Here is a 22,414-nt window from a genome sequence, read left to right as displayed (position 1 = left end):
TACACACACACACACAATGCTCCCTCAAATCACTTATGTACTGCTGCATGACAAACCCCAAATTTTGTGGCATTAAATCCCCAACTGTTTATTTGTTCATTGTTTTGCATTTTGACTGGGCTCAGCCGGGGACTTGGTCTGCTGACTTTCCTGGAGTCACTAACGTGGCTGCAGTCATCTGAAAACTCACCTGGAGTGAGTGGTCCATATAATCTCACACCTCTGGCAGTTGGTGCTGGCATTCGCTGGGGCACCTCACTTCCCTTCCCCACCTCACCCCCGTACACACACCCACATGCTTCTCATCTTTCAGCAGGCTAGGCTGAGCTTTATATAGTGGTTTCAAAGCATCATTCCAAGAGGGTTAAAGGCATCTGGGAGCTATGCACGCCCATCATGAGCCTATACACTCCCATTCTGCCACATTTTGTTGGACAAAGCAGGTCTTAAGTCCAGTGTGGATTCAAGGAATGGGAAGACAGATGACTTCTTTTAAAAAAAAAATGCAATTTTATTGCGACATATTCACATACCAAATAATCCATCTAACATATAAAATCAATGGCTCACAGTATCATCACATATTTGTGCATTCATCACCACAAATTTAGAACATTTTCATTACTCCAAGAAAAAAAAAGGAAAAAGAATAAAGAACACCAAAAAATCCCACAATACTTATCCCCCACCCTCTTACTTATTTATTTAATTTTGCTTTTATTTTATTACTCATCTGCCCATACATTGGATAAAGGGAGTGTCAGTCACAAGGTTTTCAGAATCACACGGTCACATGACAAAAACTATATAGTTATATGATCATCATCAAAAATCTAGTCCACTGGATTACAATTCAACTGTTTCAGGAATTTCCTTCTAACTTTTCTAATACTCTAGAAACTAAAAAGGAATATGTATATAATGCATAAGAATAACCTCCAGAATGACCACTTTGACTCTATTTGAAATCTCTCAGTCACTAAAACTTTATTTTGTTTCATTTCTTTTCCTCCTTTTAGTCAAGAAGTCATTCTCATTTGCACGATGCCAGGGCTAGGCTCATCCCCGGAAGACTCCTCCTTTTGATAGGAGCAGCAGCAAAATATTATGGTCAGGTTTTTCAGCCTACCACAAGCATACAGTGAAAACCCAAACTGGTGGAAAATAGATCAGACCCTGGAGAAGAAATGGAGCTTGAGCTCAGTCTTGAAGGATGAGTAAGATTTGTTGAGGAGAGCACAGTATATACAATACACAATGGCTTGCAGGTGTCAGCACGGTTGACCTGTTTGGAGAAGGACATGGGTATTAGCCTCAAAGGATCCAGGGACAAAATTGTGGGAGAAGATACAACAAAAGAACACCATCATACCAAGTAAAGCCCCATGATGTATTTGGCTGCTTATGAGGCAATAAATATTGACTGCATCCATTCAAGGACAAGATAACAAAGGCCTTCGTGATAAATGTAGAAGAGAAAAATTTTATCAGGGGAGTTAGGCAATGAGATTTTTTCCATGCATGTCTGAAGTCTCATTTCACAGACACTGTGTCAAGTAGCACCCACCCTATTTTATTCCTGTGAATTTGATCAAAATTCTAATTATCTGTACTTCCTTTGCCCCCTGACTTGATTGATCTTCTGTGTAAATTCTAATTCCTTGTTTTGATCACATCAATTCACTCAGAGTGAAGGAGATGTAAAGTATTATTAGCGAGTTGCAAAGACCCTGCAAAATTAGAGGAATAGCCCGCACGAGAACACCCTCATTTCCAACACCAATTGCAAGTTTAGGGGTCCCCAAGACCATCCTGAGGTTCAATAATTCACTAGAAGGACTCACAGAACTCACTGAAAGTTACTGTACTCATGGTTATGGTTCATTACGGCTGAAGGATACAGATTCAAATGAGGCAAGAGGAAAAGTGCATAGGGCAGAACCAAGGGAGCTCTAAATGTAAAGCTTCTGATTGTCCTCACCCTGTGAGGTCATGGGCAGCATTATTTTCCTGGTAACGAAGTACGGCAATACACACACAGAGCATTGCCAACCAATGAAGCTCATCCCAGCCTTGGTTTCCAGAGTTTTTATTGAGGCTACATCATGTCAACATGGTTGACTGCTCACATGGCTGATCTCAGTCTCCAACCCTCCACGGTGGAGCTGATACCACTGACCCAAAACCCCCACCCTAAACCACACTGCTAGACTGTCCAGTGTAACCCAAGGCCCCCAGGGAAACAAAATCACTCCTATCATGCACAACATTCCAAGGGTTCAGAGATTTCCTCCCAGAAGGTGAGAGCAAAGATCAGGTATTTTGGAGGCAAGGCTAAATTCTTTATCACACAGGCTCCATCTTATGTTATGATGGACACTAAAACCAGAGACTCTCAGAACCACTGAAAACAGATATGAATCCAGAAACATCAGAATGGATGGGTAGGGCTTGGACCTTTGCAGAAATACAGCTCTTGGTTCAAATGCCATCTAAGAAAATGCACATGATTCCCCTACAGTTGAATTTCCATAGGATATTTTTTTCCGTTTACCCTTCATCAGTACGAAGATAACATTTTATTATTAAAAGGCAGAAGAGAGAGAAAAAAAAGTGAGGGAGATTCAGGACCTTATCAATTTTAGCAAAGCCAAGAGGGAGGTGATGGGCCAAATGATCCCTGTCACTAGGAACAGGTAGTAAACATTTCCTCACATTTGCAGTTGTTCTGTCGGCAGAAATAACATGATTCACAATTAAAGAGCAGTCACAAATGATCATGGGTTATACAATTCCATTTATATGAAATGTCCAAAATAGGCAAATCTACAGAAACAGATGTGGGGAAGAACGGAGGATTTCTTTAGGAGGTAATTAAAACTTCTAAAATTGATTGTGGTGATGATTGCACAACTATATGGATATATTAAAACCATGAATTATATATTTTAAATGGTGAATTGTATGGTATGTGAATTATATCTCAATAAAACTATCCTCTCCCTCCCCTCAAATAAAATTAAAACACAAACTGTCTCTTCTAGCAAATCCTTTTCTAGCAAAACAGACCGGCAACCATCCAGTAATCCAAGGTCTGTGCTCAGAAAACCTTTTCAAAATCAAGTAGAGACATTGTTCTAGTTTGCTAGCTGCCAGAATGCAATATCCCAGAAACAGAACAGCTTTCAAAAAGGGGAGTTTATAAGTTGCAAGTTAACAATTTTTAGGCCATGGAAATGACCCAATTAAAGCAAGTCTATAGAAATGCCTAATCTAAGGTATCCAGGAAAAAATACCTTGATTCAAGAAGGTGAAGTTCCGGGTTTCTCTCTCAAGTGGAAAGACACATGGAGAACACAGCCAGGGTTTCTCTCTCATCTGAAAGGGCACACGGTGAACACGGCATCGTCCGCTAGCTTTCTCTCCTAGCTTCCTCTTTCATGAAGCTCTCCAGGAGGCATTTTCCTTCTTCATCTTCAAAGGTCACTGGCTGGTGGACTCTGCTTCTTGTGGCTGTTATTCTTCTCTGCTCTCTCAGAATCTCCCACATACTCCAAAATGTTTCCTCTTTTACAGGATTCCAGTAAACTAATTAAGACCCACCTGAATGGGTGGAGACATGTCTCCACCTAATCCAGTTTAACAACCACTCTTGATTGAGTCACATCTCCAGGGAGATGATCGAATTACAGTTTCAAGCATACAGTACTGAATAGGGATTAGAAGAAATAGCTGCCTTTACGAAATGGAATTAGGATTAAAACATGGCTTTTCTAGGGTACATACATTCTTTCAAACTGGCACAGACATGTTCTCAAGGCAAAAACAAATGTACTAAATGTCTTTGGCTTCCTAATGTGTGCCCTTTGTTTGCTTAGCCCAAAGGGGAGTATCTGCAGAATTGCAGGTCAAAAATCCAACAACTTTAATAATTTTCCATTGGAATTTACATTATTCAATTAACCTTAATGCTGGCAAAAAACTACTCCTTTGTTTTGTCTTGCAGGGAGACATAGAGTCTCTTGGAAGTGGTAGGAATAAAGACCTATTGATTCCATGTAGTTTGTATTAGATTAGGTGGACTCTGAAATGTCATGCACTTAGGGCTTCAGGTTGCTGTTTTGCTAAGATAGGAAAGAACTGCTCTGGGATGCACAGGTCTGGGGCTAATTATGCTGCAGGGTGCATTCGTCACTAAATTGTTGTTTCTAAGGAATACAAATTACCTTCTATATTGTACAATGCCCTAAAATATTAGATGAATGACTCTAACATCCAGCCAATGCTTGAGCCCACAGTCAACAAGATGGCACCTTGCCAGAGAAGACTACTCTTTGTTGTTTGCAGACAAAGATGGGCTTTGGCAACCATTATTGAGCATACCTTTTATGAAAACACATTCCCCTCAGACATTGTTAGGGAAGGGTTAGTATTACATACATTTGCACAGGAGGAAACTGAGGTCCAGAAACATCAGAATGGATAGATAGGGTTTGGACTTTTGCAGAAATACAGCTCTTGGTTCAAATGCCATTAATATGACTTATTAGCCCTGTGACTTTGGGCAAGTTTTACACCTTATGACTTATTGGCCCTGTGACCTTGGGCAAGTTTTAACATCTCTAAGTCTCAGTTTCCTCATCTTTATAATGACAATTACAATGCTTCTCTCATAGGCTTGTGGGCAATAGAAGAGAATTTATTTACATACACATAGAGGCAAAGAGAGAGAAAGAAGTCTGGCACCTCAAAAGAATTTAGCAAGTGGTTTTAAACTATGCCCACTGAAGTCAGACAGCTTGGGTTCAAATCCCCAGCCCTGCCATCTGATAAAAGCCACAAATGTAAAAAGTTTAGTCTCTCTGCACCACATTTCCTTATCTATAAAATGGAGACAATAATTACAGCTGCCCCATAGCTTTGGTATGAAACTTAAAGATGGTAAAGTTGTATAAAGTTCATAAAAATAGTCAATACATGATGAAAATAAGGATGATAATGATAACTCTGTTAATGATTCTCTTAACCCTCAAACAATTTGTCCAGGGTAACATTTGGATTTTTAACTTAAAAAAAATGGTACCCTATTTTTAACTCCAACCATGCTTATCAAGCAAAATATCCTGACTTCCAATAGAACCTAACAGATTTTAATTCTCTGTCAAAAATGTCTATGTAATTTAATAATAAAAGTTAGCTGAACATATGCTGTGAAGTATGAGTCAAACAATTTTATTAGGTTAGCTCATTTATTCGACACGTGAAATTAGGCTAAGAAAAATACACGCAATGGCATAAAAAGAATCATATTATCATACCACTTACACATGCATAGTGATCAAATGTAATAATTGTGGAATGGATACCAGAATTTAATGCCCAAAACACCCTGTATGGATAAATTTCCAGCTTCTAACTTTACTGAATCCAGTACTGAACATGCTTCTTTATATTCCTCAGCTTCTTCCAAGTCTTTTTCTCTCCATAATTAACCTGCAGAAAATAGGCGTATGCAGCTTCCAACCTGCACTGGCAATCTGGGATCATCAGCTCTCATTTTCTCAACATTTTCTTTTAGTTGTTTAGCTTCTTTTTCATACATCACCTTTTTCTCGACAAATACCATACAATGGATTGCTTAAACAATGGGAATTTATTGGCCCACAGTTTTGAGGCTAGGAAAAGCCCAAATTCAAGGCATGCTTTCTCCCCAACGACTACAACATTCTGGTGCTGGCTGCCTGCAATTCCAGGGGCTCCCCGCGCTTCCCATCACATGGTGATGTCCTCTCCTTTCTCTTCCGGGTCTGTTGACCTCATCTTCCATGACTTCCAGCTCCTCTCTATGCTCTCTCTATGTCTGAATTTCTTCCTTTTACCAAGGACTCCAATAGTTGAATTAAGACCCAAGCTTATTCAATTGGGCTAATCCTTAACAAAAAACAATACCTTCAAGAGATCCTGGTTCAGGGGTGTGGACCTTCTTGGCAACGTGGGACAGAAATCCTAGAATGACCTGAGACTCAGCATCAAGGGATTGAGAAAACCCCAAGAATGAGCTGAGACTCAACATCAGGGGATTGAGAAAACCTTCTCGACCAAAAGGGGGAAGAGTGAAATGATACAAAATAAAGTGTCAATGGCTGAGAGATTCCAAACAGAGTGGAGAGGTTATCCTGGAGGTTATTCTTACGCATTAAGTAGATATCACCTTGCTAGTCAAGATGTAATGGAGAGGCTGGAGGGAACTGCCTGAAAATGTAGAGTTGTGTTCCAGTAGCCATGCTTCTTGAAGATGATTGTATAATGATATAGCTTTCACACTGTGGCTGTGTGATTGTGAAAACCTTGTGTCTGATGCTCCTTTTATCTACCTTATCAACAGACGAGTAAAACATATGGAATAAAAATAAATAATAGGGGGAACAAATGTGTTAAAATAAATTTAGATTGAAATGCTAGTGATCAGTGAAAGGGAGGGGTAAGGGGTATGGTATGCATGAATTTTTTTCTGTTTTCTTTTTATTTCTTTTTCTGAATAGATGCAAATGTTTCAAGAAATTATCATGATGATGAATATGCAACTATGTGATGATATTGTGAATTACTGATTATATATGTAGAACAGAATGATCATAAGTTAAGAATGTTTGCATTTGTTTGGTGTTTTTTGGTATTTTTTTAAAAAATAAAAATAAATTTAAAAATTAAAAAAAAGAGAGAGGTCCTGGTTAGAGTGGGATCTTTAACACCCATGGGAATGCAAATCAGGCTCAAGAACATTTCTAAAGTGGAGAACATAATTCAATCCACCACACTATCGATCTGCTTGTCTATTTTCTAAACATGTGAGAGTAGGTGGAATACATCATACTCCCTGAATGTCTACTACTTCATGTTCTTTTCCTAAGAACAAGGATATTCACTGCTGTAACCAGCCAAAGTGCAGTTAAAACATTCAGATAATTTAACATTGTTACAAAGCTTACAGTCTAAATTTTTATTTTTTTTCATATGCCCCAATAATGTCCTTCCGGGAATTTTCTCCTCCATTATTAGATCTAGTCCAAGATCATGTGTTATATGATACACCCAAATTTCATTATTCCTCCGTTTTTCTCCATCTCTACATATTTTCAGGCAAGTACATAAAGGTGGTCATTTACATCTGTAGAAAAAGTGTCTTAATCTAGGTCATTCATTTATTTATTTATTTTCCTAGTACCTCCCCTTGCCCAAGGTCAAATCATTTGTGCATTAAGCTTCCATTTCCATATCTGTGTTGGGAGACAAGTCTCCTTGGATTTCTCACATTTCCACAGGAGCCAGCCCATCTGAGTCAAGGATATGTTTGAATAGCAAGCAGTCATGGAAGCTAAAGATGGTGCATCCCTCTGCAGAGATATGGAATGCACCTCCCGTAGATGTGACAGGGTAGTGTCCCTCGGAGATGTGCTTACAGTCCAGGGAATGAGCAGTTTCAGGGTTCCTCTCCCATGGTGCCCCTACAGCAGTGCAGGTAACACAAAGCTCACGTGGCAGGAACTGTAGAACTGGACACGAGGAGCCAATGCTGCTGGGTTTTCTGTAATCAGTCATCTTTGTCTCTCACCTAAGTGTCTTCTATCTTCATTAAGTATATGTATATAAACTCTGACAGTCTAACTTGTTAGCTAGCAAGCAAGGTAAAAGTTCAAACCTTTTACAATTTCTGACAACATTTCATAAAATGGATAACAGTCCTATCCCCTGGGGTTTAATTAAGACCATGTGAATTAATGCATATGAAGCACTTAGCTATTATTTGTCAGTCACTGTGCCTTACTATCCTTATTAATAATTTTACTGGAGTACACAAAGTTAAGTGCTAGGGACACAGCATGGAAACAAGAAAGGGATTTCGTTCTTTAGTTTCTGTCTGGAGAGCAGATCATTTACATTCGAGTGCCGGTTCTGCCATCAACTAGTTGTGTTGGATACGGGAAGAGGTCAACACTTAACGGGTCGATTCCAAGGAACATTCAACTCATGAGATTATCCTTCAACAGAAAAGGGGCTCTAGAAAACTTTACATCTATATCTATTGTGGTAGTTAGGTTCAGATGTCAACTTGGCCAGGTGATGGTGCCTAGCTCTGTTGCTGTGGACTTGAACCATTAGCGTGCAAAATTTACCTATGGCTGATTTCATTTGCAGTCAGCTAAGGGGAGTGCCTTCTGCAAAGAGTGATGTTAAATTAATTAGCTGGAGGCTTAGAAGAGAGAGGTCAGAAGAGGGCTCGATGCAGTACAGCCCAAGCAGCTCAGCATATCTCATCTCAGCACCAGACATTTGGAGCTGCCAATAGGAATCGCTCCAGGGAAAGCTGTTGGAACCCCGAAGCCAGGAGAGAAGGCCAGCAGACATGGCCCTGTGCCTTTTCGTGTAAGAGAGAATCTCAGATGAAAATTATCTGCCTTTCCTCTGAAGAACTATAAGTTTTTAACTAAATAAATCCCCTTTTATTAAAAGCCAATCCATCTCTGGTGTATTGGATTTAAAACAGTATCCTAGAAATTTATAACGCATATTATCATACTAACAACTCTGAGAATGTGTGCAGAAAAGAAACTCGTTCGATTTCAATTAAGCCAAAATTTCCCAAAGCCATTCAACCATAGAACCTTCTTTCTTCAAAGCAGCAAATTAACATCTCATGAATTATACTGTAGACTGTGCTGAACTGGGTGAACTCCGGAGTCTTTCCAATTTTGACATTCTTGTTTCTCTTTGCCATCACCATCTACATTTAGTGTTTCTTCCTGTGGTTTTTAAAGTGAATATCACATTTTTGTTGCTGCCAATGCTCTGTGTTTTCACTGGTCCTGGGAAGACTTTTCTTTAGGAATCTAATCAAATGCAATTTCTTCTCACTCAGATGAAAAGAAAAATTTGTAGCCTTCTGTTGCCCCTGATAAGGTAAGCTAATTAAGAGTCTGGAATCTGGAAGATCTGGATTCCAATTTTGCCTCTTCCATGAACTTACCTATCTATGATTTGCAAGCATTTTCCATCTGGACAATGAGGGAATTGAGTGAGATGGTCTCTGTGTTCTCATTCAGCACAAGAAGGTTGTTTCATTCTGAATAAATGGCATCCAAAGCGGCTTTTGACCCAGCACCCCAGGGTTTGTCACGTTTCCTCCCTATACCAACAAGCAATAGCCGGACATGGGAACAGCCTAAGCCCATCCAGGCATCTTTAAGGCAGCTGCACTTCCCCTCACATGTCAACGCCCACACTGAGGTCACCCTCGCCCTTTGGGAAAATGCTCTTTCCAGTTATCAGAACAGCCAGTGTCCACGACATCAATGCCTGGGGCTGCTACTATTCTGATACCTTCTGTTTTGAATACTATAATTTTAAAAACCATTGACAAGAACCCTATTTAAGGCATGTAAAGGAGTTTACTTCAATCCACAAAAGCAGTGAGAACCAGACCTCAGCCTGGAAGTCAGGCCAGACACAATGACTTGGATTAAGACAACAGGAGTATAGCTTCAATTTTTTATTTTTATTATTATTTTTTTTGCATGGGCAGGCACCGGGAATTGAACCCAGGCCTCCGGCATGGCAGACAAGAACTCTGCCTGCTGAGCCATCGTGACCCACCCTCAATTTTTTTTAATGTGAATTTTAATGTCAAAAATTTGAAAATAAACCAATTTAGGCAAAAATCCGCAGGAACAGGCTGCCGAAGAGAGGCTATGGCAGAGAATCTGCAGCCCCCTTTGAGTCCCAACCCTTCTCATTCATCACTGGCACAAAACGCCCAAGAGCCTCAGGCTGCCACTGGCCAGCCAGGGGGGTCATGGGGCTCAGGAAAACCGAAAGGCCCTGCTTCATTTCACTCCCTTGGATTTTGGACTCTTGCTCACACGTGGAGGTCCTCAGCACAGCCAGCTCTCAGGGTGCCTAGTGGGTGCTTCCAAGCAGAGGCTGGAGGGGGTGTGGCTGCTGATACCTCTGGGCTGTCCCTGATCACAGAATCCAGGTTACTGGATTTTGCTTTCTCTGCCCCTTGCTGGGCAGAGCTCCTAATTTTAGAATCCACCCTCTGGACTCACGTCTAGAGAAAGCATACTCCTGTCTGTTATACCCTGAGCCTCCAAGGCCTGGAACTCTGTGGCTGGCCCTCCCAGGTGGCCAGAGGTGGGAGGGGCCTGTGGTCGGGCCAGCCTGGGCCTCCCTTCCAGCCACGCACGTCTGCTGCTCGAAGGGATCAGAATCACTCGCCCACTGAATGTTCTCCCCTCCCTCTCCAGCTTATCTCCCATGCCTCACTCCAGAGAAGGCACACACAGTCCCAGAACTGGGTGCTAGGAATGCTCAATTAGAGGATACGGGAAGAACATAGCTTCAGCTTTCTTGGTTTGTTTTTTGTTTTTATGCTGTATGGTGGGGGTCACACTTCATTCTTTTTCCAGGTGCATAACCCGTTATTGGAGCACCATTTGTTGAATTTTTGTTTGTTTGTCTTTTCTTTCTTTTGTTTGCTTCTTTGTTTCTGGGAAGTGCATGGGCAGAGAATCGAACCCAGATCTCCCACATGGTAGGCGAGAATTCTACCAGTGAACTACCCTCGCACCCCCCATAGCTTCAGTTTTAAGGTTAAAGTTAGTTTTTTCTTTTGTGGCTCTGTCAAGCCCTTAACATGATTTAAGCATAACTGAGTTGGGAGAACTAAATCCTGTGGGTGTGTCTTTTGGCTTCTATTTCTCCAAATTGTGCTCAGGAAGAGCTCAAATCTCCTTAACTACGGATCACAGGGAATCTCTACCTCAGTAAAGCTTCAAGCTTGGACCATGAGGTCATTTACTGTCTGTGCCCTTCCCCCCACCCTCCACACTCCACCAGCTGACCGAAGCCCTGGGCTGACCCAGATCCCCTCAGTTAGCCCCTCAGCGCTGCACACTGGAGGCCAGAGAAACAGCAAAGACCTGAGTCAGGTGTCTGGTTAGCTCTGTGACTTTACTTATTTGTGACCTTGAGCCAGTCATTTGACCTCTCTGGTTCTTGAATAGGTTCCTTCTCTGTAAACTGGGGCTCATAACCCTGCCTGGGAACTTCACAAGCTCCCCAGGGAGATGTCTCCAGCCCCTCTTCAACTTGTTCCACAACGTCTGAGAACATCCTGGCTTTCTTCTAACTGTCACTCATTCTCTGATGACTTCTAGCCTCCACCACCGGGGCTCCTTCTCCTGGTGACATCTTTCCCTTTTTTGTTGAATAAATGTCCCCTCATTCTTCTAAACTCAACTCCAGTGTTTTCTACTCTAGGATGTTTTTCTTGACTCACAGGCTGGTGATGGTAGAAAAGGCCAAATGGAAGCTACCCAGCAAAATAGTGAATCAGTAGTGTGGTAGTTAGATTCAGTTGTCAACTTGGCCAGGTGAAGGCACCTAGTTCGTTGCTGTGGACATAAGCCAATGGTACGTGAACCTCATCTATTGCTCATTACATCTGCAGTCGGCTAGGAGGCGTGCCTGCTGCCACGAATGATGCTGGATTTAATTGGCTGGTGCTTAAATGAGAGAGCACAACATAGCACAGCACAAGCAGCTCAGTATACCTCATCACAGCACTCACAGCTCAGTCCAGGCCTTTGGAGATGCAGAAAGGAATCACCTCAGGGAAAGTTGTTGGAACCCAGAGGCCTGGAGAGAAGGCCAGCAGAGATCACCCTGTGCCTTCCCATGTAAGAAAGAACCTCAAAGGGGAATGTGTAAAAGTTGACAGTTCTAAGGCTGTGAAAATGTCCAAATTAAGGCAAGGCTATGAAAATGTCCAATCTAAGGCATCCAGGGAAAGATACCTGGGTTCAAGAAAGCTGATGACATTCAGGGTTTCTCGCTTAGCTGGAAAGGCACATGGAGAGATTTGCTAGCTTTCTCCTCAGTGTCTTCCCCTGGGCTCTGTCCATTCTGTTGGCTTTGTCAATTCTGGTGGTTCTCATGTTTCTAAAGCTTTTTCCAAAATGGTTCCCTCTTAAACAGTGCCAGTAAGCTACCCCAGCGTGAATGGATGAAGACACATCTCCATGGGAAAGCATCTAATCAAAAGTTACCACCCACAATTGGTAACAGTCAAAAAGAAACAATCACAAATATCCCATCCGGTGATATTGAATGAGGGTTAAAGGACATGGATTTTCTGGGGTACATAATAGCTTCACACCAGCACAAGAAGCAATACTGTATTCCTGGAGGACCTGCAGAGATTAGTGCCACTTTAAGGACTTGAAGGATGCAGAGGTGGTGATTCCCACCACATCCCCATTCAACTCTCCTATCTGGCCTGCGCAAAAAACAGATGGGACTTGGAAGATGACAGTGGGTTATCATAAGCTTAAACACGTGGTGACTCCAATTGCATCTGCTGTTTCACATGCAATATCATTGCTTGAGCAAATAAACACAGCACCAGGTACCTAGTATCAGAGCTATTGATCTGGCAAATGCTGTTTTCTCAATAGCTGTCAGTAAGGACCACCAGAAACAGTTTGTATTCAGCTGGCAAGGCCAGCAATATACCTTCACTGTTCTGCCTCAGGGGTATATCATCTCTCCAGCCTTATTTCACAATCTTGTCCTCAGGGACAGTGATCATTTTTCCCTACCACAAGACATCACATTGGTCCATTATATTGATGATATCATTCTGATTGGACCTAGTGAGCAAAAAGTAGCAACTACTCTAGACTTATTGGTAAGGCATTTACATGTCAGAGAATGGGAGATAAATTCAACAAAAATACAGGGCCCTTCTACCTCAGTGAAATTTCTAGGTATCCAGTGGCATGGGGCATGTTGAGATATCCCTTCTAAGGTGAAAGATAAACTGTTGCGTCTGGCCCTTCTTATGACCAAAAAGAGACACAATGTTTAGTTGCCCTCTTTGGATTTGGAGACAACATATTTCTCGTTTGGGTGTGCTACGCCAGTCCACTTACCAATGACCAGAAAAGCTGCTAGTTTTGATTGGGGACCAGAACAAGAGGAGGCTCTGCACATGTCCAGGCTGCTGTGCAAGCAGCTCTGCCACTTGAGCCATATGATCCAGCAGATTCAATGGTGCTGGAAGTGTCAGTGGCAAATAGGGATGCTGTCTGGAACCTTTGGCAGGCCCCTGTAGGAGAATCACAATGCAGACCCTTAGTATTTTGGAGCAAAGCCTTACCATCCATTACAGGTAACTACAATCCTTTTGCAAAACAGCTTTTAGCCTGCTACTGAGCCTTAGTAGAGACTGAACATTTAACCATGGGCCACCAAGTTACCATGAGACCTGAGTTGTCTATCATGAGCTGGGTGTTGTCTGACCACCAAGCCATAAAGTTGGGCATGTGCAGCAGCACGCCATCAGAAAATATAAATGGTGTACTAGACACAGGGCTCAAGCAGGTCCTGAAAGCACAAATAAGTTCAAGAGGAAGAGGCCCAAATGCCCATGGCCCCCACTCCTGCCACTTAACCTTCTCTTTCTTAGGCCAGAGCTAAGGCCTCTTGGGGAGTTTCACATAATCAGTTGACTGAGGAAGAGAAAACTCGGGCATGCACAATATGCAGGGACCACCCAGAAGTGGACATCTGCAGCACTACAACCTCTTTCCTGGATGTCCCTGAAGGACAGTGGTAAGGGGAAATCCTCCCAGTGGGCAGAAACTTGAGCAGTACACCTAGCTGTATATTTTGCTTGGAAGAAGAACTGGCCAGAGGTGCTTTTGTATACAGACTCATGGGCTGTTGCTAATGATTTGGCTGGATGGTCAGGGACTTAGAAGGAGCATGATTGGAAAACTGGTGACAAAGAGGTCTTGGGAAGAGGTATGTGGATAGACCTTTCTGAGTGGGCAAAGAACATGAAGATATTTGTGTCCCATGTGAATCCTCACCAGAAGGTGACTTTAGCAGAGAAAGATTTTAATAATCAAATGGATAAGATGACTTTGTTCTATGGATACAAGTCATCCTCTTTCCTCAGCTACTCCTGTCATTGTCCAATGGGTTCATGAACAAAGTGGGCATGGTGGTAGGGATGGAGGTTATACATGCGCTCAGCAACAATGACTTCCACTCACCAAGGCTGACCTGACTATGGCCACTGCTGAGTGCTCAATCTGCCAGCAGCAGAAACCCACACTCAGTCCCCGATATGGCACCATTCCCCAAGGTGATCAGTCTGCTACATGGTAGCAGGTTGATTACATTAGACCACTTCCATCATGGAAGGGGCAGTGATTTGGTCTGACTGGAATAGGCACATACTCCGGATATGGGTTTTCCTTCCCTGCATGTAATGCTTCCGCACAAACTACCATCCAAGGGAAAAGAAGTGTAACAAATAAGGTAACAGTGGCTGAGAGAATTCAAGCAGAGTAGAGAGGTTACCCTGGAGGCCACCCTTATGCAAATTCCAATGAGACATTGCCTGCCAAACCCCAACCAAAACCATTTCTGCCAATCCTAAAGAACACCTATTTTCTTTGTAGAATATAAGATTCTACAAAGGTTCCATGCACTAGGGTAACTTTCTAGAAACCTACAACTTCCAGATGGGTCCCTGGACCAGAAAAGTCCTGAAATGCAGAGGGACTAGCCCCTCCAGAACATCAACTAGTTCCATCCCCTTATCCCATATTACTGACAGCTCCTTCCAACATGAAAAAGTTAGAATGGGCATAGCCCAAATAACCCTAAAAAATGGGAGAAAGATCAAAGGTGATGGTGGAGATATAAAGAAATGGTAGAGTTTAACAAACAAGTATGATTGCTGAACTATTATATTGATAATTCTTTTAGTCTCCAGTATGTTGGGGCAGCTAGAAGTAAGAACCTAAAATTGTGGAATTATAACCCATATCAAATTCTGAACTCTGTTCTACAACTAACTGTGCAGTGTGCTTTGAAATGTATTGCTTTTTTGTATTTAAGTTATTTTTCACACAAAAAAATAAAAATATATATTTCTTCTAGCCTCCAGTGCTTTGGAGCAGCTAGAAGGAAAAATCTGAAATAGAGGAATGGTAAACCATAACAAACTCCAAAATCTGTTCTGTAACTACTTGTTAAAGTGTACTTTGAAAATAATTGCTTTTTCTTTCTTTTCTTTGTTTATGTCTTATGGTTAACATTAAAAAATATTTTTAAAATAAATTTGAAAAAAAACTACCTTCCGTGGACTTACGGAATGCCTTATCCACCCTCGTGGTATTCCATACAGCATTGCTTCAGATCAAGGAACCTACTTCATGACAAATGAAGTGTGGGAATGGTCACATGCTCATGGAATTCTCTGGTCTTACCATATTCCCCATCATCCAGAGGAAACTGGGTTGACAGAATGGTGGAATGGCCTTTTGAAGACCCAATTATGGTGCCAATTAGGCGTCAGTACCTTGCACACTGTTCTCCAGGAGACTATGTATGCTCCAAATTAGCATCCACCTTAGGGTGCTCTTTCTCCCTTTGGGCTTCTTATGCCACTGAATCAACAGGCACAAAAGGGGATTACTGTTCTGTCTGGGGTGATCCTGACTATCAAGGGGAACTAGGACTGCAACTACACAATGGAGGTAAAGAAGAGTTTTCCTGGAGTACAAGAGATTCCCTAGGGCATCTCTTAGTATGACCATACCCTGTGATTAAAGTCAATGGAAAACTAGGTGCATGGATAGTTCAGTGGTAGAATGCTTGCCTGCCATACATCCTCACCCCCCAAAAATTAAAAATAAAAAAGTCATTGGAAAACTGCAACAATCCAATCCAGGCAGGACTACCAATGGCCCAGACACTTAGGGAATGAAGGTTTAGGTCATCTCACCTAGGAAAGAACCACGGCCAGCTGAAGTGCTTGCTAAGGGTAAAGGGAATCTGGAATGGGTCGTGGAATGTAGTGATAAATATGAACTATGACCACAGAAATGATTGTATGAATATTTCTTCCCTGTTTTGTTAGAGTTTGTTTGCATTTGTACCTAAGCAAATATCTTGTTTTCCTCTTCTCATATGACATAAGTTGCATTGTTCATGTTATAGTACTTAAGCCATAGGATATGAAGTTTAAGAGTGAATGTTACCTAAGAACTTGCACCCTGTTCTGGAGAGACGTAGTGCATTACTGGTTGTACGTAGGACAGCTGAGTATTGTTAGGTGAAATGTGTGTTATTGTGTTCTATTTGGAAATTAAGCGTGTTTCAAGGTGATGTGTCTAACTGCCAAGTTGACAAGGAGTGGACTGTAATGATTCAGTTTTGGCATCAACTTGGCCAACTGACTATGCCCAGTTGTCCAGTCAGGCAAGCAATGACCTGACTGTTGCTGCAAGGATATTTCGTGGCTGGGTGGAAAGACAGAAAGGCTGGTGTATTAAATCATTAAATCATGCAGTCAGACTGCATCTGTGGCTGATTACATCTGCGATCAATGAAGGTATGCCTCCCACGGAGATAATCCAATCAATTGAAGGATTTTAAGGGAGAAGAGACTCTTTCACTGCTTCTTGAGCCAGTGAGCCTCTCCTGTGGAGTTTGTCCAGACCCTCATCAGAGCTGCCAGCTTCACAGCCTGCCCTATGAATTTTGGACTCTTTCATTCCCATGGTTGTGTTGACAGCTTTATAAATCTCATATTTACATATATCTCCTGTTGGTTCTGTTACTCTAGAGAAACCCTGACTGATACAGCTTTCTTATGAGGAAACTATATATATACCTATATAGAGATATAGATATAGATATATAGAGAGAGAGGGAGAGAGAGAGAGAGATCCCTATAGCAAACACCCTTATCTATCCACTCTCTAGAATGACAATTAACATATCTATATTTTTTATGAAGGAAATATGATTACGTTGCCTCATTCCTCTCCACAATGGTAATATTCTTCCGTACCCTCGTGGGTATTGAACTGTATCCTTGGAATATCGACTACTTCAGGTTTCTTTTTTTAGCTTTTACATGCACAAATGAATGATTGTATAGTATGGTTTATTGGTTTTATGTATTTTAGAGTTTTACTTAAAGGGTGCTGCATTTAAGTACAGTTCTGCAATTTGCTTTTTTGTGTTTTTGAAGTGTATCCAAGATGATTTTGTTTCAGCAACTACAGCAATCCATCACATAACTGGAACACGTGTATCTATTCCTCCACAGATGGGCAACTGGGCTTTTCCTCGTGCTTTGCTTTTATAAATAATGCTTCACTGACATCCTTATGGATGTGTGTGTGTGTGTGTAGAGGGAGAGGGGTGTCTCTAGGGTCTATTCCAGGCCGTGTAATTCCTGAGTCTTGAGTTAATGGTGGAAACACATGTGACCTGTGGCTAGGGCATAGGTCAAGGTCAAAGAGACAGTGGATGAGTCTGAGACAGCAAATTGGGGCTGGAAGTAAAGGGACTAGAATTTCACCCCAGGAAGGGGCTGGACTTTATAATTCAGGCAGCATGGAGCCACTGAGGATAAATTAAACCAGCAAAGGACATAATTCTATTTGGGTTTTAGAGAAAAATGTCAAAGGAATAGCACCTGTTTGAAGTAAAACTTGTTCGATTCAATTGATTTATGAGGTCTCAAGTTCATTGGCCTTTTGCCTTAAAACTGATCAATCCCCTTGTGAGGACCCCACAGTCAGGAGTCTGTCATTAACAACCATGAGCTATTTTGAGCACACTAAATCAGGCCCTGATTTATTGATAATCTTTACGACATAATTTGCTAATGTCACTTCAACCTCACAGCAGCTCTATGTGATAGCACCATTATCTTCTCCATAATAGGAATAAGGACATATCCAGGAAGAAGTGCAAGAATTAACTTGCACTTAAGGAAACAGGGTGGAGATTTAGAGTCGGCCACCGTGGGCAAACTACTTCACCTATCTGAGACCGCATTTTCCATTCTTTCAAGTCGACAGCTACCTGTTCCGTCCGTAGTGGTTAAGTGAGTGAAACTTGTCAAGTGCCCAGAGCAGGGGTCCTGGGGCTCAGCAGTGGGCGATAGACGGCGCTGTCATTCCCCGAACCGCGTGGCTCCGGCGGTGCTGGCTCCCGCCGGCACAGGCGGCTCCGCTGAACTCCGCCTGGTTCTGCTCCCGGCCGCCAGGGGACGCTGTGAAGCGGTTATGGCCTAGGTGCGGGGAGAGGGGGCGGCCGCTCTAGCCTCGTCCGGGGAAGTCGCTGTCCTTACCTTCAGCAGGACCCTGCGCCTCGGTGTCGGCACCCTCTTGTTCCCGGATTCGTCCTGCAGCTATTCACTATTCTGCCTCGCACCATGGCCCTGCTGCACTCCGGCCGCATCCTCTCCGGGGTCGCCGCGGCTTTCCACCCAGGCCTCGCCGCCGCGGCCTCTGCCAGAGCCAGGTAAGCCTGAGAATGCGAAGATGGAGTGGGAGGACGGGCCTGCCCAGCGGAGCTCCGGGCTTCCAGGACACGCGCGCGCACACACCCCTGCACACCTCCACCTTCTCTGCCACCACCTCTCCTTTCCTTCACTGGCGGGCTGAGAATTGAGCGTCTGCCCCTCCCAGTGACCCTCGGGATCCCACGTCCCTCCTCTCCCACCCCACCCCCCACCCCAAGGGACGGAAGGGTGGCCCTCGGCTGCACTCGGTCTCCCATTCAAGGGCGGGGATGGGGGACGCGAATCGTGTATCCCCGAGCGCAGAGTCGTCGCGATGGGAACGTGGGGAGTCGCGGTGGCGGGGGGAGAGCACGTGTGCTCTAATGCCGGGCCGGCCTCACACGGATTGGCTGCGGTGCCTTGGGCCTCGCATGCCCTTGACCGGGCGTCCTGGGGTCAGCGGAATATGCTACTCCGGGCCTCCCTCGGGCCTGGGCAGGGGGCGGCGGCGCGGAGACCCGTGTGGCAAATGAGCCTGGGGAAGGGAAGCGCGCGGGAGGAGGGTTCCCTTGGCGCCGGCGTTCAGGCCCCACTTTCCCGTGGGCATCCGTGACCTTGGCACACCGCATCCACCTGTGCGTGTTATCGCCCCCGGGTTTTTTGGCCTTCGAGTGGGAAAGGTCGAGGTGTAGTGCGCCTTCTTTATTTTAAAACCCTTAGGATGTCGGGTTGTAGGGAAGTTTCCATTCTTCCTCTTCACCCACAAATTGGCTCTGCTCTTGCAATAAATATTTCGTAACCCCGGTATCTCAGAGTCAGGCACTGGACCAGTTGCTGATAACACATTGGTGAACAAGATTGGAATTACAAATGTATAATTTCAAACTGTGACAAGTGTTAGGGAGAAAAATTACTAAGCATAAGGAGCGCTAGTAATCCCCTCTTCATGGAGGCCTGGACCAGTCCATTAATTCACTCAGTAAGTCTATTTAGGGCAGTGCCGGTAAGCATCACCTAGAGAGGGACCAACTCTCCAAACAGATTTCAGCTACAAAGAGCAAAGCCTTGGCCTCTAATGCTGCTGCCTTGGTCTCTCATTTGAATGCACACATAATGCCTTTAAAGCCCGACAGAGCAGCAGAACAGACTGTCCTTCCCAAAACTCCAAAATCTTGGCAGCATTGGTTTGCCCATGCTGTCACACTTCCTCCATTCCCTGATCTGTCTCCTTGGCCCACTATCAGGGGGTTGCTCTTTAAGCCATCTTACATATTGAGGCCAGAATTAGAGGCTGACTATTTATTCAGCAAATTTGTAGAAAAGAAAGGGATACCCAAAGACTGTGGGAAAGAGAAAGTCTGTTTCCCCGTTGTAGTAATCTTAAAATAATTCCATATATTATGGATTTGGCTGGATGGGCCTGAAGCCCGACTCAAAGTACTTGGTGAAGATACCTATGGGTGTGACCTTTCAGTCATTCCTTCAATATGAGAGCCTGACTCATTTTTATTTTTTGTCTCTTGCTCATTGGAATGTTAGCTCCACGGGAGCAGAGACCTTAGTTCCTTTGTTCATTGTTGTGTCTCAGCACTTAGAATGGATGCCTGGCATGTCTTTCAAATGGAATGTTTTTATTGTAAGCTCTAATTTTTAAATTAATGTAAGAGAAACAAATATGACATTTTAGTGTATCTTAGATCAGAGTCTGAACAAATAGGTTACAAAATGTGTATGAAAAAGTAAAAGTTTTAAGATGTTTGAGTGTCTGCTGGTGAGGAACTGGTATTCAGATGCAAGCAATGATACGTGATCTTTACTGAGAGCAAGCTTGAAACTTTTAAAGTAAACTCAGTCCATTGAGGTTTCATTTCTTTCTTTTTTTTTTTTTTCCATAGCTCATGCCAATACAATAAAACCTTGGAAATTGGTATTCTGAAAAACTGAGAATTTATTCTATGGAATACTTTCATTTTCATACCTGAGTCATTTAAAAGGAACTCTTTCTAAATTTATTTCTTTTAGCTACGATATTTTAAACAGAAAACACTGAACATTTAACCTTTTCTTGTTGAACTGTGCTATAAAAATGTAGTGACATATTATCAGATGTGGTCACTGGTCAATGAAGAAAGAAAAATATCTATGCTGAAGTGTTTTAATTTATAATCTGGTTTTAAGTATTTAATTCAGTGAAATAACTGAAGAAGTATGGTAGAACCATGGGAAGGCAATGAGCCATCACAGTGTAATAACTAGTGATTAGATCAAAGTTGCAGTATTGTCTAAAAATATGTTAGCCATCCTTGCCTCTGTAACTTTGGGCAAGTTAACTAACCTCTCCTTACTTCAAAATGAGAAGCACGTGTAGGAAAGCATTTTTAAAACCATAAATCACTAGGTAGGCTGCAGGGAGGCTGAAGCCCAGCAGAAGTTGCAAACCCTTTGAATTAGAAATGCTATTGGAATATTTTGTACCTAACATCTTCTGGTCAGCTAGTCACTATTGCTCAATGGCCCACAGGCTTTGAGTTTATGTCCAAAGTACACTGATAGGAATCACATTGATAGGCCACACATTATCGGTATTAATTTTGTCCCTGGTGCACTCTTGCTTTCACTTTATGCTTTCCCTTTTAAAACATTAGCAGTCTTAGGATTTGTCTATAGTCCTTACCTTAAGGAATGGAAAAAATGAAGGGATAGAGGACATTGACCATGAATACTAATGTAGAACTAATCAAATTGAGTACTCCTATTCTTATAGTTAGATTGTTCAAAATTCAATATTTTGAAATTGCTTTTAGGAGCCTTCAGCAGTACCACTCTTCTGCGTGAAATTGCTGTCAGAAAACTGAGGGCTAAGATCTCTGGGAGAATTTCACTGCTAGATAGTTTTGTTTTGGGTTTTTTTAAAAATATATATATATACTGTATGGTAGGGGTCACATTTCGTTCTTTTTCCATGTGAGTATCCCATTATTGCAGCACCACTTGTTGAATTTTTGTTTGCTTGCTTGTTTGTTTTGGGGAAGTACATGGGCAGGGAATCAAACTCAGGTCTCCTTCATGGCAGGCAAGAATTCTGCCACTGAACCAGCCTTGTACCCCCTCTAGATAGCTTTTTAAAGAACTTGACAAATGTGTTTTTCATAGTTTATTGTGAAAAAAAACGGTGCCTTCTGTCCTTGTGGTTAGGGGTAGTAGCTTTGATGAACTATATTCAGAACAAATAGCTTGTCATCATTGGTGGAAGGTCTTAGAGGGACTTTTTAAAAATTAAAATTTCTTACTTAGAAGTTTTCTGTTTTGTAATCTAATATGACCTTGACATTCAAAGTATTTCTTTGACTCAGCAGTTAATGACAGTGATATAGATAGGCAGGTGGCTACATGTTTTCAGGGTCTGAACTGCAATACGAAATGCCAAATGTTTTCTTCGGGCCCTGTTCGGAAGCTGCTTTGAGATAAATGTGTTTCTTACTATTGCTTAGATACTGGAACGACTAAGCAGCCTAGAGCAACAAAAAAGAAGGCATTTGAAGGGATTTTGAATCCCGGCTAGTCGGGGGAAGGGTGATAATGTCTCCCAGGATTCTAGGGAAAAAAACCTCATTACTAATCATTGAAAAGCAGAAAAGACCTGCTTTTGTAAGGTCTTATGACCATCTGCTTCCCGAAGTCCACTCTGCCTCCTCACCTCACCAGGCCCCATGCTGGGTCCAGGGTATTTACAATTAAAATTGTACTAATAAATTATTGAGTAACAAAGATACCAGCAAATATCCAGCACTCGCTGTATGCCAGGCTAAGTCCTTTATATTTAATAACTCACTTCAGCCATATTACAACCCTGTGACACAGGTACTCTTATGCCCCCATTTAACAGATGAAGAAAATTGAGGCTTAGAGAAATGTCACTTGCCTGTGCTTACAGCTAGTAGGTCGCTGAGCTGTAATTTGAATCCATGCAGTTTACCCGGTGCTGAAGTTGTCCAAGGCAAGCTATTTAAAAAGACCATTAAGAGAAGTAAGAAG

General features: G+C 42.5%; 1 protein-coding gene and 1 long non-coding RNA gene across 2 annotated transcripts in view; one reads left to right on the top strand and one right to left on the bottom strand.

Annotated features, from left to right (window-relative positions):
- Window positions 1-532: 532 nt before the first annotated feature.
- Window positions 533-18,628, bottom strand: LOC143659537 (uncharacterized). The gene is made up of 3 exons (XR_013163598.1): window positions 17,959-18,628; window positions 12,993-13,168; window positions 533-1,285 (listed from the first exon to the last, which is right to left on the bottom strand). It is a non-coding gene; the product is annotated as an uncharacterized LOC143659537 (long non-coding RNA).
- GOT2 (glutamic-oxaloacetic transaminase 2) overlaps window positions 18,177-22,414 on the top strand; it is a 19,270-nt gene continuing 15,032 nt past the window's right edge. Inside the window, exon 1 of the mRNA XM_077132615.1 lies at window positions 18,177-18,399. Coding sequence (XP_076988730.1) covers window positions 18,311-18,399 — 89 coding nt within the window. The 5' untranslated portion in view covers window positions 18,177-18,310. The remainder of the gene's footprint in view (window positions 18,400-22,414) is intronic.

This window comes from Tamandua tetradactyla, chromosome 16 (genome assembly GCF_023851605.1).
Source record: "Tamandua tetradactyla isolate mTamTet1 chromosome 16, mTamTet1.pri, whole genome shotgun sequence".
Lineage (NCBI taxonomy): Eukaryota > Metazoa > Chordata > Mammalia > Pilosa > Myrmecophagidae > Tamandua > Tamandua tetradactyla.
The sequence above is the reverse complement of the archived record's forward strand: the minus strand, read 5'-3'. Positions and strand labels throughout refer to the sequence as shown.